This window comes from the organism of the source record quoted next, unplaced genomic scaffold (genome assembly GCF_019419815.1).
Source record: "Pyrus x bretschneideri cultivar Hongxiangsu unplaced genomic scaffold, Pyrus_bretschneideri_v1 Contig63, whole genome shotgun sequence".
In the NCBI taxonomy this organism is placed as follows: Eukaryota; Viridiplantae; Streptophyta; class Magnoliopsida; order Rosales; family Rosaceae; genus Pyrus; species Pyrus x bretschneideri.
In genome coordinates this window covers 1,023,141-1,042,494 of record NW_025999802.1, presented here as the reverse complement: position 1 = coordinate 1,042,494, position 19,354 = coordinate 1,023,141, and the positions used below count along the sequence as shown (strand labels likewise).

The 19,354-nt window shown below is 36.5% G+C and overlaps 2 protein-coding genes across 3 annotated transcripts; one reads left to right on the top strand and one right to left on the bottom strand.

Moving 5' to 3' along the window:
- Positions 1–810: 810 nt before the first annotated feature.
- Positions 811–5,844, bottom strand: LOC125471912 (MACPF domain-containing protein At1g14780). Of its 2 annotated transcripts, XM_048572868.1 has the most exons (7): positions 5,411–5,843; positions 5,038–5,279; positions 3,053–3,254; positions 2,748–2,822; positions 2,421–2,604; positions 2,001–2,235; positions 811–1,669 (listed from the first exon to the last, which is right to left on the bottom strand). In XM_048572868.1, exons 1-7 carry the CDS (start codon positions 5,660–5,662, stop codon positions 970–972), a joined length of 1,890 nt encoding a protein of 629 aa, XP_048428825.1. In that variant the 5' UTR covers positions 5,663–5,843; the 3' UTR covers positions 811–969. The 2 variants fall into 2 exon arrangements, with proteins under 2 accessions (XP_048428825.1, XP_048428826.1); XM_048572869.1 differs by lacking the exon at positions 2,748–2,822 and having other exon boundaries at positions 5,411–5,844.
- Positions 5,845–18,006: 12,162 nt separating this feature from the next.
- Positions 18,007–19,311, top strand: LOC125471937 (homeobox protein rough sheath 1-like). The gene is made up of 3 exons (XM_048572911.1): positions 18,007–18,269; positions 18,687–18,801; positions 18,913–19,311. The coding sequence occupies exons 1-3, from the start codon at positions 18,007–18,009 to the stop codon at positions 19,039–19,041; spliced, it is 507 nt and encodes a 168-aa protein (XP_048428868.1). The 3' UTR covers positions 19,042–19,311.
- Positions 19,312–19,354: the final 43 nt, after the last annotated feature.

Genomic DNA, 19,354 nt, shown 5'->3' with positions numbered 1-19,354 from the left:
CTTCGCGTTCTATCGGAACTCCGAAGTTAAGCGAGAAGGGGGCTAGAGCAATCCCATGATGGATGACCCACTGGGAAGTTGCTCGTGAGTTTCCAAAAACAAAACCGTGAGGGAATGGTAAGCTCAAAGCGGACAATATCGTGTTACGGTGGTGGAGCGGGCCCGGGAAGTGATCCGCCCCGGGCCGGGATGCGACAATTGGTATCAGAGCCTAACCCTGGCCGCGTGTGTGCCGACGAGGACGTCGGGCCCCTAAGAGGGGTGGATTGTAACATCCCACATCGCCCAGGGGAGTGATCCTTATATGTATATTCTCATCCCTACCTAGCACGAGGCCTTTTGGGAGCTCACTGGCTTCAGGTTCTATCGGAACTCCGAAGTTAAGCAAGAAGGAGGCTAGAGCAATCCCATTATGGGTGACCCACTGGGAAGTTGCTCGTGAGTTCCAAAAAACAAAACCTTGAAGGAATGGTAAGCCCAAAGCGGACAATATCGTGCTACGGTGGTGGAGCGGGCCCGGGAAGTGATCCGCCCCGGGCCGGGAACATAGAATTAAGCCAACAATTCTCATATTTGATATTAATATGCAATGAATTTTTTAACATTAATGTCTTATTTTTCTTATTTTTCTTTTTGCAAAATCATTAACTCCCTTCTTACAATCTGCATAAAATTAATTATGCACATCAAATATGCAATAGGGTTATTTTAGGCATCTAAAAATGTAAAATGTATAAATTAATATGTAATTAATGAATTCACTTAGGTGGATCCTAGTCCCTTGATTTTTTTTGAGTAAAAAAAATTATGTCGGGTTTTATATGAAAAAAATTGAATTTGAGGGATTAAAGTCATATTTTCAAACTCTCTCTCCAAGTATCACTCTACACTCTGTACATTTTTAGAGCGACAAACCCAGAGCATAAGCTAGCTAGCTTTTGTGCTACAGTTTACCAAAGAACTAAAAAATTATGCTTCCAAATCCACAACGTTGTACATCAAATCTCGAAGGGAGACTGGTGGTGATGGTGAACATAAGTTTAACAAAGAGAACTTTACTTGCAAACTTATCTTCCCCTTCGCTAAGTTGAGCCTAGCTCCGGTGACCAACCAATATCCTGGACCGTCTTGTGGGCCCCTACACAGATGTGACATGTCCACGTACTTCACAAACTTTTGTAACTGCAGCGGCACCGGAGGCCCTGTCGGGAACACACTCGAATCCACAATCACTCGATCATCATCGGGCAGTACTCTATCTCTCGACCAATTACTCCCCGAAATCGATGTACTTATGGCACTGAAGAGACCGGACGATGACGACTTTTGGGAATGTTCCGACGGTGGTTCAGTCCAATTTGATTGGACAACGAAATGATCTGAGACTTTGGAGAACAAGAGCCGAAGATGGAGGACATTCTTTGTGTCATGCTTCTTTACAACAAGCTGGACCCCGGACACTATGAAGGACGCATCTTTCTTGGAGGACATCCATTTGGGGTCGTATTTTACCGGTACAGTGCACACATGGGAAATCTTTTTCCGGTTTATGGCTTCAAAGTAGCGGTCGTCGGCAATTTCATCCGATCCTCGCCATGTTGGTGTGTCATCTATCTTGTTTTGCAACATGAATGGTGTGTTTGACAGATGTTGGAGGTGGACGGCTAGCCTGAGTTCAGGTAACAATAAGGCATTTTTCATCATTATGTACATAGCATGATAACGTTGTACTATTAGGGTTCCTCATCGTGATCAACAAATCCAGTATATCACTTTATTGAATTTTGACACTTGTCATCCCTTCTATCCCATTTTTGAGGATTTGGATCCCATCTAGATCCTATTTGTAAGGATCACAGGATCCTCATATCTTATCCGTTCATTATACATCATGCAGTTAAAAGTCATTTTAAATTTTTATTTAAAATTAAATATAAATAGTATCTAACGAAAATTGATCACGTGATAATTAATTGAATCGCATGTAGAAGTACTAGTACCTGTTAGCTTTCCTGCCCTCAAGATACAAGCGCATCCCCGTGACAGGCCTAAATGCAACCCTAACTTGCGCAGAGTTTACATATAGTTTAGGACCCATCAAGCTGACGTGGATTGCAGGGGACTGAGTCGTCCTATTGGAGGCTGGGCCTAGAGCCAGCTCATTGAGAACAGGAGCCCAAAGTTTGTGGGTTTGAAAGTCCAAAAAGTACTGCAGATCATCTATTGGAGGCTTGTCTACACGTAACACATACAAAATTAAAAAGATAAATTAAGCGATGTTATGAATTACTCTAATTAACAGAAAAGGGGAATTGAATATGGTGCAGTGTAGCGGGCATAGTGCGTTAACTAACTGGGTTAGCTCATGTAATGAAAACTAGTTAAGAACGTAAAGGGCATTACAAATAAATTGAACTTACATCGAAGATAGAGGTTGATGGCATGCGACAGCAAACCCTTGCCTGGCACATCTTTGAGGAGAGAAGTGATCGGAATGAAACTAAACTGAATTGCGTCCGGCATTGATGGAGCTGTGAGAAGCCACTCGTAGTGGCTGCTGACCATCAGATCGCCTCCTTTTTTATAGAATATCACACTAGTACCCTGCAAAATTCATCTGTCACGTCGTCATGACAACTACTGTTAATCTTTTAATTGACTGATTAATTTTCCCTAATGCATGCTCCTTTCATTAAAATGAGTAGTATATATCCATATTAGTAGTGCAATATATAGAACCTACATACATCTTTTGTGTTTGTGGTTGAGAAGCCATTAATGGCCAACTGAGGATCATGAAAGACATTGAATGTCTGTGGTACCTGTAGTTAAACCATGTGCAAATATTATTATGGCTCAAATATTATGAGGATTAAAACTGTATATAACATATATACATATATATATATATGTATGTATATTTAATTTGTTGGTGATGTGACAAATGTTTACTCAATTATCATGTTATATGTATTCATATAATACGGACGTTAGGTGCATCACATGTCGTTGACACTGTCACGTTAAAAAACTTTTCTATACATTTATATACCTTGTGTTTTTGGTCTTTGGATTTGGAGTGTGATGGGGAGAAACTGCATGCCCCTGTAAAATGCTGATCTCCAAGCTCATTCAAGTGATTTTTGAGGTCCGATGGCTGCATGTTTGAAGATTTATCTTGCTTTACTAAGACAACATCCTCGGCACCAACACTCAATCCCACGACGATGTGAGTGCCATATTTCTCAATGAATCTGTCAAATGTGCACACAATTAATGTCAAATAAGAGCAAAATGGTTGTCTGGTATTTAAAGATAAAAGTTCTAGACAAATTAAATTGAGCAGAACGCTAAGTTGCAGCTCCCCTTGAGGGGAATTGGTAAACTAGATTTTGTGTAGTGAAATGATCTATAAAGAGACGATCAACAAAAGTGAAAGCTTCGGTGAACAGCGGTCAGACTATAACAGTCATAAAGTAGCGAAATTCTTTGTCGGGTAAGTAATGCCTCAGTACATGTTTACCAAGACAGACAAATATTCCAAAACCAAAGAATTGGTCAGTCCAAATAAGAACGGTCCACGATGGAAAATCAGCTATAATAAAGAACCGCCCAATTATGTGACTTTTACTAATTTTCAAGCCCCAGTGGAGACATTACATATACACATACACATACACTTCTAGTATAAGCTAGGTTTTCAAATCTCAATGCGGCTGGAAATGTTGACTATATATTTCCTTTTACAAACTATCAGATTGTTCGGAAATGTTTTTAAAATGATAGAAAAAAGGTTTTGATAAAAATGTATTTAAAACTAATCGTTAGTCAAAATTCAAGTTGATCCTAGAAAAACATTTGAAGTGTTTTCTGCAATAAGCATTTGAAGTATTTCCTGCAAGAAGCACATATCTAGTATTTCTTCCAAAATCACTTAAGTGCTTTTGGAAATTAAAATTGATTTCATCAAAAGCGTTTTCAGTCATTTTAAAAGCATTTTCAAACGAGCTCTATAAGATAATTTACACTTAATTCACAAGAAAAATAAAGAGTTGAACTTGAACGAAGACTATTGCTAACCAATTTGACTAAATCAAATTCTATTAAATATTTATTTTATCCAAAGAAAACAGAAATCAATCATGCATGCATGTAGATGGATGGCCAAAACCAGGAAAATCCAGTCAGTAGGTCAGACAGTATTGCAAGATCCAATAATGGCATATATATTTCTCGCCGTCAATTTGCTTATTTTTTATGTGTGTGTGTATATACACAACAGTATATTTTATTGATTGCCAAACAACATCGAGATCACAAGGCACAAATCATAGGCATCGTAGTTTGCATAATTAGTGGGGAAGACACGGGATTTCTTTATAAAAGCGCGTTAATTAGTAACATAGTTGACAATGTTATGGCTAGCTTCTAACAAGAAAAAGAAAGTAGAAAGAAAGTGGTCCTGTATTTTCATGTATAATATATATTTTTTTTGGTACGAAAATTAAGGCCTAGCTTTTGGGGAAAAAAAAAATAAAAAATCTTCATCTAAATAAATTCATAAGAGTTTTGAGTAAAAAACCAAGTATATTTGAATAATTCAAGAATATGTGAACCTTATTTGAAACCAACCATCTTTTTACCTTTATTTTTTCTATTTTATTATCATACACAATAAGATAAAGCTGGAATTGCTCCGTACAATTTTGTATAATATATGTTTAAGTTAAAATCAGGGAGTCTGGCATGGTGGGAGAGTTAGGAGGCACCCAAAACCTTCAAAATTCGCTTCCTTTGGTGAAAAATAACTTACAAGTAAAAACCCTAAATTTCATATCATCAATCTTAATTGAATTACTGATGCATGACTACGAGTACTACAATCTTGTATTCTTTCTTTTCACTTGTAACTAGGAGGCCTTATGTTTGATTTTCGTAAATGACTAATTCGATATCAATTTATTAGATTTATCTTAACTTAAATTATAATTTCATTGTATATTAAAAATAAAAATAATGGTATGCATATATACACACCTTGCAAGGGCAGGAGGATCCCAGGTGGATGGAACGGACTCACAGACATCTTCGGCGAGAACAAGAGGGTATCTATCAATATGAACATTGAAGAATATGATGAAGTAGCCATCAAGAGCCAAGTGCTTGATGTTTGCTGCATCCTTTGCCCATAAACCGCTGTCGAATCCAAACATAGCGTTGAACAGCCCTGATGGGATTTTCCCTGGCACACTCGACCCTTGGTTGAAAAACTCCGACATCTGCATGAATTATACTCACTAATATAAGTAATTGATTAAATTTACGGTAGAACTTTAACCTTCTCTTCGTTTATAATTAATTTGATCCTTTATTATTTGTAGAAAAATAAAGGTTATGTATGCATGTATACCTGATTGAAGGTGAGGATATCGGATTGGTAACGAGTACGATCGCCTTTGTCACATTTAATGTCGACGGAGACGTTCTGAATGGTTCTGAAACCAGGAACTGTGAGTTCTCTTTTATCGGTGTCATTGAGCACAACCAATCTTTGTTTGCCTCCCTTGCAGTATTTCAGTTGGAAATCTGACGTCAAATCAAATCCTTTGCCTAGGCTGTTTAGTGCCCTCTCCGCGATCATGCTATGATCGTCACCACTCATCTCTGTCTAACTGTCTGTCTGTCTGAAACCCAGTTAAGCTTTTCTGTATCTGTGATTGTAGTGGATGATAATGTTGGTAGGAAAACAGTGAAGAAAATAGTTTAAGGAGGAGGAGGAGGAGGAGGAGGAGGAGAGACAAGTAGAAGAGAATAATGTCAAGACTTGGTATATCTTGGTTCTTATTTGAACTGATTTGTAAATTAGGTAGGTTTGAATAAGGTGTTTATAATTTTTGTATAAATATCAAAGTCGTGCATATTTTGTTCCCATTCTTAAACCCTTATTCAGCGAGTTTGACCGCTTTTATTATCTGTGTGGATAGGATTTTTTTCCTTCTAAATTTTTATTTTATTTTAATTTTTCTCATTTTATTTAAACAGTCTTAATTAAGTTATTTCATGTGTTAATTTTTTATATTGGAAGAGAAAAACAAGAGAGAATGAGAGAAATGGGGAGGAGATTTTTGGGAAGATAATCCTACTCTATCTATATAACAAACATATTGAACTTTTTTTGTTTCCAAATTTATTGTTAATTATTAATCATAGTATTGCATTTTCAATCGTGACTGTTTGTTTTCTAATTTTTTAACATGTGATAAGTTTATTTATTTGAAATTAAAAAAAAAGTAAATAACGGAAAGAGAAAAGACGAATATGTGTCGGATCAGTTAGCTCCTCTAGTTTGATTCCTGATTTTTTATATACATCATACATTAGTTTACAAAATTAAACGTGGAGGGTCGACATGGTCTGCAAATATAGTATAATTTTTAAAAGTATCATGAGCGTATGAGAAGAAGATGAATATGGGTTACTTCAGTGTCGTGGTGCCTCAAATATTGGCTTGAGACATTTTTTTTTTTATCCATTTTTACCCTAAAAAATTAAGAGCACCCGCGTCCTTGTATCGATAATTATATTTCAGCTAACCTAACCTCCTCCATCTCTTGGAACAAACAATGGGTGCATAAATATTCACATGTTGTCCATCAACTACACCCTTTGGCTTGATTTTAAGCCTTGACTCACCCTTCGTGAACAAACCTTGTGGAGGAGGGCACACTTTATTAATCTTCATATGTATTAGTAAACATAAAAGAATTATGAATTGAAAATAATTGTGCTATCAATTTGTTTTCATAAACACTAAGAAGCGAACAACCAGAATATATAATTCTAATTCTCATTTGTGTAATAAAATCAATCATTCAGGGACATAAAATACATAATAAATTACATAAATCAGCCAACACGCTTGCAAATCTAGGTTGAACGTCAACTAGCTCTAGGAAGTAGGAAGGTCGGTACGCAATACGTACATCAAAACCCAACCTTTCTTGCAGTTAGTCGTCCAATATCACAATCAACAATATATAACCATTAATAATTGGTATTTGTCGTGTGGTGGAAGAATGTGTTGGTTTCTTATGTCATGGGTCCTAAAAAGAATTCCAATCAATCGTTCGCAACTAGTTTATTATTACAAGTTGCAAATATCCAAAACAATTTAGGGCTTCTGGTTGATAGAGGAGTAACACATACGTTCGCCAATTTAGGCAATTTATTTCCTCTAAAACGTCCAAGTGTTTCACCTAAATAACCACAAATGACGAGTTTCTAGACTAAGAATTCTTACCAAACAAAGACACTAATGAATCATATGATGATAGCTGAACTTTTATGAGTCTTTCTGCTAAAAAAAAGTAAAATGTTATTGCGAAACTACCAATTAAATGCCTTAAAAAAACAATAGCATTGGTACTTCTCTATATACACCACCAGATAAAACCCAAATGCATTTTATTTTTTAAATAAAACACAAGTAATTACAATTATAATTTTCCGATAATTTGCACAAAAATTTCTCCATAATTTTATCTTCGCGTTGATTTCCATATCTGGGATTTTGCATTTGACTTTTGTTGGACCGTTTACACACTTTTGCCCTTACTGTGCGAGATGCCGTTGTCTTAATCTCCAGTGTGAAAACTGGAAGAAGCTGACCAATAAGACAAAGGCAAAACTGGAAGAAGGACGTAAAGCCACGACATTACCTTACTCTCAAGTTATTGACGTGTGGGTTCGCTGAAACTGATCCACTCCAATGAAGTGGTGGATAATATGATATGGCAATTATAAAGACCATAAAAAAAGATCGAACGTCATTTGTAGAATAATTTTTATAAATGTATTAATTTTATTCAGCATAGAAGCTGACACGTCATCTGTTGAATAATTTTATAAATGTATGGAGCTGCTTGTGTTTTAGTTTCATTTAATCTTTTATTAATTTTACTCAGCATAGAAGCTGATAAAGTCAAACAATTTCATTGAAATTTCTTTCATTACCTGTGTTATGGCTAGACACTAGCTCTAACAAGGAAAATGATCCTCTCCGGATTCAATTTGTGGAGATCTTAGGAATTTTCACATCTTAGCCGTTCATCGTATATTTTACATCATGCGGTTAGTTTTTGTAGGTACTATTTGTGTTTAATTTTAAATAAAAATAATTAAATGATTTCTAACCGCATGATACACGATGAATTATTAAAATATGAAAATCCTCTTGATTGGATCCAATTCCCTCTAACAATAATTCTACACTTTTGACCTAAAATATACAAATAAAACTTACACTTGACCTGGCTGATGTATGTGGTCTGGAAAATTATATGACGCGGGACTTTGATAAAGTTGGTGTGTATCTATGCCAATAACTTAATAATGTTAACCATTTTTTCTACTTTTCACTTTGTATGAAATCATTTTTAAAAGATTTAGTAAATATTATTGGTTCGTACAAAAATTGAGTCCTGGACGTCAATCTTCTTGGCATCAGTCAGTGTTCACAAGGAGGGTGTGAAGTGTGAAGACGACCAAGTGATAGAAACTTTGTGTACTTGGTCAATCATTCCAGGACCCTTTTCTATAGATCAAAATATCATCTCCGCTTACTTCTCAAAAAAAAAAAAAACAAATTTCGTCTCCCCTTATGAATGTATAATAACACATAAAGTAGCTAAAGTTTTTCAATATCTACTCTAATACCACCTGAACTTTCAATTTAAATTTTCTTAACTGTTAGAATCTACCACATACGTTAATTTTCATCCATTTTTCTGTTAAAACATGTCATGCTCCCCTTATGTGAAAGGATATTTTGTCAATTCACTTCCTAGGGTTCGTTGGAATCAATTTGTACGAATGCTTCCTTTTTTTCTTTTTTTTTTTTTTTTTTTTTTTTTTTGCGAGGTTAGTGATAGGGATTTTTACCACCTGCAAAAGTAGGGATAAAAACACTTAAAAATACTTGTAAGAGAACAATGTAGTTGTAGTATAAACGGTTCAAGTAAGGTCGTTTCTGCAAGGATTGAATGAATAATATGTATTTATACTAATTCTTAACTAATTATTTGAAAACAAACATTGGAAAAGGTTGACTTTGAATTTAAATGTAATAAAAACGAATTTAATAAAAGTAATTTAGGAAAAACAACTAGTAACCAATTAAGAATAAATCAAATAAAAAAGAAAAGGTTTTGAGAAATAAATTTGGAAAAGCACTAGAGTTTCATTGTCCCCCTAACAATCCTACTTAGTTCTTCTAATTTCTTACGAATTACATATGCATATTTTGAAGGTTAGGTTTTCCTAAAATATATCCTACTTGGAACCTTCAACATAGAACGTATATCTAACATGCAAGACTCATAAGTTTTGTGAAAACCTTTTGAAAAACCATATAACTCTAAAGATGTGTCGTCCATCCTAAGTAGCTACACATATTAACCACAAGAAGCCTTGGTCAATTTTAGGGACAACCCTCCGCCAAAATTGCATCAAATTACCTTTCTAAATATCCTAATTGTCACGAATCATTAAGACAAATAGATAGTTTAAAGCACAGTGATTAATAATTCAAAGTATGCATGCATAATAACATAAGAAAATTAAAAAAAGACTGCATATTCTTGCTAAAGCTCAGGCATCGCCCCTAGCAAACGAAAATTAGTTACAAATAATCATAAAACAAATTATTATTAAAAACATGGATATAAAACACCTTGAAAATAAACTTAAATTGTCAAAAACAATTCTCCAAATAGTGTGTGCGTTCCACTGTAGAGCTAGCCCAAAAAGGCTTATTTATACTACTCTAAATAAAATCCTCCTAGTAAAAGGTCTTAGAATAAAACTAGGAAACCTAATAAATTGAAATAAAATAGGAAACATAATCCTAAATTAACTTGGTAAATCTGCACAGCCACGTTTTGGAGGATGTTGACTCGACGTCCGTTAAGTACGTCTATCCTTGCAGGCATGTTCACAGCTGGTATATGATCTCGTCACTTTAGCTAGATCAAAGGAATGCATATGGAGCAACATTCTGAAAGCTAGAAGTCATCACATTGCTTATCACACTTGTGCGGTACGGGGATCGAGATGAGACATAGTGGGCAACGTCCACGCCAATTCACATCGTTCTACAGAAACATTGACGTTCTTATCTCCTCCTAACGGCGGGTTGTCATTAAAGTGACAACCCGTAAATGAAGGGTAAAATATCGCATGCAAGGGCTCTAAGAGAACTAGTGTAAAGGAGAATCATAATTGACAAAGATTCACATCCTTCTTTGATGACCCATATTGGTACGTTGTGATGGCGCAACTTGGCACATAGAATGGACATCTAAATGCGTAAATATGAAAAACGTCAAGTTCGTACCCATTAACCAACTGTAACGTCGAATAGGTTAGGTGGCAATGGGCCTCAAGGTAGGCCAACATAACTGCGTACAACATTGCATAGCCTTAGGCAGAAACTTAAAACTTGGTACGTTTTCCAAAGTCTGGGCAATCATTTAAATTGCGCTTTATGATCGCTAGGCGAGGCTATTTAGGGTAAATATGAGAATTCGTTGTTCAATTATAAACCTAAAATACATGCAATACTTTATTGAAAACTGTCGATATAAACTCTCCAGCATTATCCAGTCTTTAAGGGATAAGTAGGGCGGTGAACCATTAATCGGCCAGGAGGTTTAGCAACAATGTGTGTGGACAAATATGTGACCAGTATTCCCTTAAATCCACTGTGAAAAAAGGTGATTTCGTATCTTTGTGAGGAATGATATAGAAAATCAATTTTCCTAATAAGCAAGCTTGGCAAAGTGTGCTTGTAGGCACAAGATCCTTACTTCGAGTAAGGAGATGCGTTGTAGCATCATTGTTCGACCTAAGTGTCCTAAATGGTTATGCAAAAGCAAGTAAACTGCTCAATGACCAGGCTCCAGGCCATCCACATGTGGTATGTTCCTAGTTAGGATACAACTTATTAGGCCCAAATCAAAGCTTTAGGCTCATTTTTGGAGGTGGTGCAAAGATATTTCACTCTATTTTTTTCAGTGGTTTCATTCATGATCATTGTCATCTCGAATATCCTTAAGAAAACTCAACAACATTATTCCAGAACAGATAGAGTATAAGGTCTCTGACATGGTAATTCAGTACCATTCATACAACGATGAGCGTACCAATGCTCTTAATCAGGATGGATAGACTTGAAGTTGTTGCCAGAGATGTGATTTAGGTATAAAGTCAGTGTGCGTAGTATCCCATTCATCCAAACAACTAAGTTTCCCATGTAATCACATGTTTAATTAAATTCGGTCACATTTATACAAGAAACATGATTCAATTAACTTGTATTTGAGGACAATATCAATAAGATTATCCATAACTAAAACAAACACCAAACTTGAATCCAGGAACATGGAAAAATGTTCACAAAGTAAACCAAGGTGACTAAGGGGATTCAGCTAACAAGGCCATTCATGTCAAAATTATGCTCTTCCAACGATGTTCAGTGTAGCAAAATCAATCTCACATATTGACTACGAGAATGGTACTCCTCAACAACATTGATAGGGGCATAAATAGGTAGATAACCAATGATCTCTTTAATCAACACGGAAGTAGATTATGTACGGTTGAGGTTCGGGAACAATATCCCTTATTTTTGAAGTTTTAGGTCTTAGGTGCCAAGGATCATACTTCAGGCATGATGCCACACCTTGGCAGGCCCTGATTCTACCATGTGTTGTAAAAACAAACTCGAAATTGGATTGTGAGAGAGACAAACCCATAATTGGGTTCAATAGGCTTCAACCGAAGCTGTAGGGGTTTATTTGGTAGGTCTCTGCCGAAGCAGAGAAGTGTTGTTAGGTGCACATTTGCTGAAGCAAGGCACCATCATTCGATAAGCTTTGGCCGAACTGGGTTGAGCCATTCGGTAGACTCTAGCCAAACTGAGTCTATACCTTTCTTTCAAGTTTATGGTAGTAATCAGATCCGAGAATTTGGTAAACTTTCGTTGTCTACACTGCTACTTCATGAGCGAGGTAGAAACATGGAATGATAAGAAAAGTATTCTCTAGTCAAAATTTGATCGGATTTATAAACTTCAAAATTGTACTCATTCATGGACGTAATCATGGTGTGCTTCAGGCAATGTCTTTCATGATTAGACATTCTGTAGAAGCGAGCCAAATAGCCATGGAATCTTTATTCGGGAGGTATTTCCGTTTGTAATGCTTCGGGCATAAGTCTTCAAATGAAGATCATGGCAGATGCTTATTCAGCTATTCCAAGTCATTGTTGGCTACAATGGTTTCTCAGCTTCTTGATAGTCAAGTGGAGATTCACGACTTGTACCCACATAAAGTGGTTTATGTTGGAAACGTCCAAATCAAGAAAATCGAACTTGTGATGGTTTGACAATCCATTGAATTTAAGGGAACAAGATTTGTGATTACTGTTGTGGGAATAAATCATCCATAAGCATCAAAGTTAGAACATTCGAGTTCTAAGATATGGTTTTTGATGAAAAATGTCAAGTTTTCATGGGTGTATTTGTTTTATGAAAATTTCGAGTTTCAAAGGAACTAATTTGAAACTACAGGTTTTTATGAACATTTAGTTCATAAAAGAGAGGTTCTTGTAAGAACACAGAATGCAATATGCTGATTTAAGTGTAGTGGATTTGAGTTGTTTCGAGAACTCAAATGTGAGCGCTTCGGGATTACAAAAGGATGTCAACGGTTAGTGGAAAAGAAATAAATTATTGAATTGTTAATGTCCAAAAGTGATATTTAGGTCAATAATTTTGAATTAATTATCAAATGAATGGATTGTAGGTCACTTTTAATTAATTCAATAGATCAGGACCATCTGGGAGTCTAGGCCCATTTATCATTTAATGTTGGTTGTAGGCCACACAAATAAATTAGGCCCAAATAGGGCTCAGGTGGGCAACCACTGCCCAAGCTGCGTTACGAACCAAATTAAAAGAGATACCCAAATTGGACTTGGTCCGTGAAAAAAAAAAAACACAGCCCATGCTGCTGGTTCCCTAACCGTGAGCCAGCTTCAGACTGGCTGCAGGGGTGGGCCACGGCTACTGTGCAGTCCAAAATGGCTGCAGGTTTAGCGAACCAATGGGAGAAGGGTGGAGCCCAGCAGCGTTAAGCTGCTGGCTTTGGACTAAGGCGTGAAAGAAGCCCAACAAAGTGTGCTGTTGAAGTTAGGCCGAACAGATGACGAAGCCCAACAAGGTTGTTGTTGGCTTCTGGTGTGAGTTGAGGGCTACAGGCCCAGCTCGCAAAAACATCCTAGGCCGAAGGCCTGGTGGTCTCGCACACTTGTAGCAAAGCCCGGGGGGTTGTTGTGGTCTAGAGGAAGCGGGCCTGAGCTGCTGGCTCGGCTAGGCTTCGGCTTGATTTTTCCCCTTTTATACCTTCTTTTTTTTTTTTTTTTTTTCTCTCTAACAGATTTTAGGGTTTGGAAAAACCAAAAATTTTCTTCTAATTTATTTCGATGCTTTGACTCACAAATTTCACATAGAAAAATTGCGTAATGCATGAAACGTGTGTGTGTGTGTATATTGACAAATATATGAAACATATACAATATATATCGAAAGGAAAATATAAACTTAGGAGGTTCATGCATCATGGGAAATGTTTTCATGCTTTATGGTTGTTTCAAATATCTTCCTTTATTTTAAGCGTACCTGATTGACAGAAAATAACAAAAGCCTTTGAATTTGTAGAAGATCTTTCTCGAAAAGTCAGAATTGCATCTCCAATGCGTTGCATCATGTTCAATACAGAAAAATTAAATTGAATCAATAGCCTGTAGATCAATTCAATAAAATAACAAATTAATCATAAAAAGAATGATTAAAACGTAATACTCCCCTGATTGAAGAATAAACTCTATTTAGCGCAGCGTTAAGAACGTGTTGATAACGTGTTGTAGGCATAATTTACTGAACAATTATGGAGGCTAGAGAGAGGGAGGTGCGACACATAGTGAGAGAAGAGAGAGATGTGTAATTGTGAGGTGTGTTCTTTTCCACCCATTGTGCATTTATTTAGAGTAGCAGGGAAGGTTAATCCCTTACCCTAATAGGATTTCAACTCTAATAAGATATTAACTACTAGGATTTATACAATCATATTCTTAATCTAATACGACTACAGCACATACTAGTATATATGCTGATATACATAGTACCTACAAATTAGATTGTGTTAGTTAACACAGTTAACTTGTGATGGAGGTAGAAGAAAAAATTGAGATACGAATTAGGAGCATAAAAAGAAGTAATAATATTTAATTTTTAGATTTTGTCCTAAAATTGAGTAAACGATAAAGCTATAAATAAGGAATGACATTTATCACAATTTGATAAAAGATAATATAAAAAGCTGAAGCAGATGACCAGTGAATATACCTAACCCAATAAGGTGGGCTAAACCCTAAACCCCAAGAACGATTCACAAAATTAGACTTAGATCAAGTTTACTCCAACTTTTTAGTAGTATCAACAGTATTTGGCTACAGTACTCTCTGTTGGCTAGGCATGGAATTTAGGAAAAATGAGAAAAGCAGAACAGAAGAACAGAACCCATTAGCCATAGATATAGGTGACGATCCAAGAAAATATGACAGTAACAGAACACGCTTAGCAATCAAACAACAAGCACGACAGAAAACGAGGATCATTGACTGCCGGGATTACTATTCCACTATAGAACAAATGTAAAGAACCCCACCATACAAGACAACATAATGTACAAATTCTGCCGAGTTATCAAGAAAAGCACAACAAGAGCCAAGCCAATAAAAAATTTGTATGCCCCATTAGCACCGGAAATGGTCGCTTAGGGTATACTCACCGGCATCACCGACTACGCCACTAGCGGATCCAAAGCCAATGACGCACTGTCATAGGATATAGTGAAAATACAATATAAGTTTAGAATACCGCTGTAATAACATTACCCACTACCCAACGTAGATAACAGAACCTCAAATACAAAGACTTGACATAACGGTCACACCAAAACAAATTTCTAACAAAGGCACCGAAAGGGTCCGGTATTATCAAACGACATCAATCTGCCAAGTGAAACCAAATCAGACAACAAAATTTGGACTTCCAAAACAAAGCTTGTATCCGAGGCAGTGGACATGAATGAGAGATTTCCCTCGTTAAAGACTATTATCAACTGCAGGTAAAACAAGCTCGGACTTCATGGACAAACACATTCGCAGATTTACAACAAAAAATGCGAAAAAAAATATATCCGATTGCATAGCTTCTCTTAACACCACATAGTTTTTACATGATGAACAAAAGAAGCAAGGAATTAAACAGAAACAATGTGTAATACACTGCGCGGCCTTCGTTGTGGCAGTTACAAACAGAGGAAATGGGACAACGCCCCTATCTTCGTCGCTGGTAAACTTACAGAGGTACAGTTTTCTCAGTGACACATGCCAATCCCTTCATCAACCTTACAATCTTCGCGGCATCATCCAGATAATACTTGGCTTTGCTGGGTTTTTGGCAGACTCTGCACGCAAATACTTATGCTCTGGGAGCGATGGATGGGCCTGATATGGAGCTTGTAATTACCTCAAACATGTCTTCATCAGATCGATCATCCCCTATGCAGGGAACAAAATCTGGTGACATTTCCCTATCTTGCATGGAGGAAAGTAGACGTTTCGCTACAAGTCCCTTATTTACACCCTGCATATACACGAGAATGTTACAGCTAATCGAGATATTGTAATTCCAGTTCAACAATCTGAGTCAACATATGCATTGCGTATAACAGTAGGTCCCTTTGTTTCAAACTTCGTGCTTCACATGAATCCATATAGTAGACGATGCCTCTTATATTTATTTATTTTATTAGATGCATGAAGTTGGTCAGGAATTTATCACAGGATGCTTCATAAAACACTTTCAAATGTATTCTGTCGTGATAGACATATCAGGAATCAGGATATACCAAAAGGCAAAAGTTCGCAATTCATACGAAGAAAAGTTTTCACACCTATGCAACCAAACCAACTAAATAAGCATGAACAATGTGAGTAAAGAAGCCTCGACTAATCATTAATGCTTGGGGAAACAAACAGAGAATACTTCATCTGTTGCCCCAAAGGGCCATAATCTTTTCCAAAATTTACATTTGTTAAAAGCTTAAAAGTATATACTACCTATTCCACTGATATTCATATCCAAGAATAGCAAGCCTAGCCCAGCTTCCATGTCCTCTAATCATATGATTAGTGTGCAACACAATTTCGATCGTGATGTCTGAAGAAGCTGGGGCTTCTACCATAAAGTTAATTGATAATATGAGGAGTAACTTAACTTTTTATAAGCTCTTGCATTGCATGGTTTGGTCCCTCACCGATGTGGGACTTTATCCTCACCTTCTCAAAACGTCAATGTGTCATGCATATATAAGTGGAGGTGTTGCCCATCTAAAATTTAATTTACTCTCCATGCTCCAACATCAGAAAAATATTGGCTCACCTCCATATAAAATCCTAAACCTGCCCCTAGAGGTGGCAAATCAACCTTGAGTTATTAATTAGTATCGTTAAGACCTATTTAATTTGATATATATCACCATAATATAGAGGTAAGATTAGTAATGGTTATGATAGTATAAGGTGAAATCGAACTAAATGAGTCTTAATAGATATCCATTAACAACCAATAGATTGATTTGACACCTCTACGTTCTAACTGCCCTTGCTCATCACCATTGCCACCTTCAACCCAAGTGGTTTATCCATATACAATCAATTGCTAAAAGTCTGTTGATAATATCATAACTGTGATTCAGTTACATACCTATTTCAAAAGGCTTGAATCCAAAATCTTCATTCAATTAAAAGAAAGTGGCAGTAGATCATCACTTAATTTGTTTTGTTCTGCAATGAATGTATAACTTCTAACTACGCGGACTAAGAAAATTGTATTATAGCAACTTAATTAATTAGACAAGAACACATATATAGTTAATGCATCGAGGCCTCTTTAACCCAAAAAAAAAAAAAAGAAGCATCAAACCCTAACTAATTAGCTAGTAAATGTGCCTTCGTCTATGATCACATCCTATATAAAAATTAACAAGTGTTCCGGAGTATTTATGCTCTGAATTTTCGTAACGTTAAATTTTTATTTTTGTGTTTTTTAAGAAAAAAAAAAATCTAATAATTAAAATTTACAGAATATTCAATAATCCTGGATACTATAAAATCCCCAATCACAAATCTTTCTTTCTGAGTACTTGTACTTGTATTTGGTCAATGAGTGACGCAACAAAGTAGAAAACTCAAAGGTGTAACAGTATATAGCAGAGTGTTGGGATATCGATGAGTGAGGGAGACAAAAGAGAGATTAAATAATTAATGAAACCTCGAAAGATCATTTTCCCTTCTGGGGCAGAAGTACTTGTAAGAATGGAGAGAAAAAAAGATGATTGCAGAGAAAGCTCGATCGACTTTCCTTCTGGGGCCTACGTTAAAAGATTGCAGGGAAAAAAGTATGTTCGAAAAAATCGAAAGATTTCCTTCTGGCCCGGCGGGCGTAAGTACGTACTTAATTAGAAAATGATTGCAGAGTAAGCTCGATAGATTTCCTTCTGGGCCGGCATAACTACGTACTTAAAAGATGATTCCAGAGAAAGCGCAAGTGCCAGAGTCCGTGCGCCTCTCCCGACTTTTATCATGATTTATGCATGCACGATTGCGTATCCATGCAAACAAATAGTTGATTTGATTCGAAAATACCACGGCAGAATCAGAAAGCACGCACGCGACTACAGTAGTTATTGCTTCTTATATATTCATATATTTGGTTAATAGTTGACCAAGTTCTAAGGGTTGGCTGGCTAGCTATCTCTTCTGTCTGTTGCGTTTTACACACACACACACACACACACACACACAGATAGAGAGAGAGAGATGGAGGAGATTTACAGTGGTGAGCATGAAGAGAATAATGGTGTTGTTAAGGTGCGCAGCACTAGAGAAAAAGGTGAAGGTGATATAGTGGAGGAAGAGGAGGAGGAGGAGGTTCTAAAGAAGAGGATTGCAGACCATCCACTGTATGGGCTGTTGCTGGAGAATCACACCGACTGTTTGAAGGTATATATATGGAAAAATTATATACATATATATGTATATCAGTCCTTTTTCAGTTTCCCTTGTACAGTTTATTTGTGGTTGTGAGAAAGATAAAATACACCTTAAAAAACAAAAAAAATATCTTCACAATATGATGGTCAAATCGAAGATGTGGAAGTCCTAAAAGATGAATCACGTGAAGATATTCCTGAAAAAATAATAATAAAAATATATCTTCACAATATGATGGTCAAATCAAAGATGTGGAAGTTCCAAAAGGGTTGTCCATTTTGCATGTAATTACTGTGGGCAGATGGGTTAGGCCGGATAGTTATAATTAAGGTATAATTTAGATACACATGCTAATCAAGTGGTTGCTAGGTTAATGGTTGGACAGCATGCAACACACACACACACACACACACAGACACTCTCTCTCTCTCTCTCTCTCTCTCTCTCTCTGGTAGCTCACCAATATCGATGTCAATATTGTCAGGTGGGTTTGGGTGAAATTGGAGATCAATCGGTGATAAAAGCACTACTACAACGGACAATAACATTGTCAATACCAAGCAACTCATCAAGGACGCTACCAGCAGCGATCCCAATTCTTCAGACCTTGATCAGTTCATGGTATATATACCATTATTTTCTAGAAAGTGCATCAATTTTGTGTGTGCTATACGAATTATTGATCGAAGTTAGCCTATCTGATATATATATATATACAATAATTATTGGCAGGAAGCGTACTGCAACGGTCTAAACAAGCTCAAGGAAGCCATGGCGGATCCCATGAAGGAAATGACATCTTTTATCACTGCTATGTATGCTCAACTTGAGGACCTCAGTGGTTCCAAAAAAAACCATTAACCACCCGGCCGGCCGGCGGCGACCTGGCTATATCGTCTGCGTTTCAGCCAAGGAATAAGAACATGCAGAGAGAGAGAGGCTAGCTACGTTAATTTGACTGATGATGAACTACTCATGTTAACTGATGTTGTGTCTCTATTACTTGATAAGTTAAGAATGTTTCTCCCATGCATGAGATTAAAGTATTCGTGTTAAGGATGTTTCTCCCATGCATGAGATTAAAGTATGCGTTATAGGTAGTGTTATTCACACATTATTTTTTACCTACCAGACATGATTGTTAGTTTTTTGTTCATTAATCTTCTTCAATTCA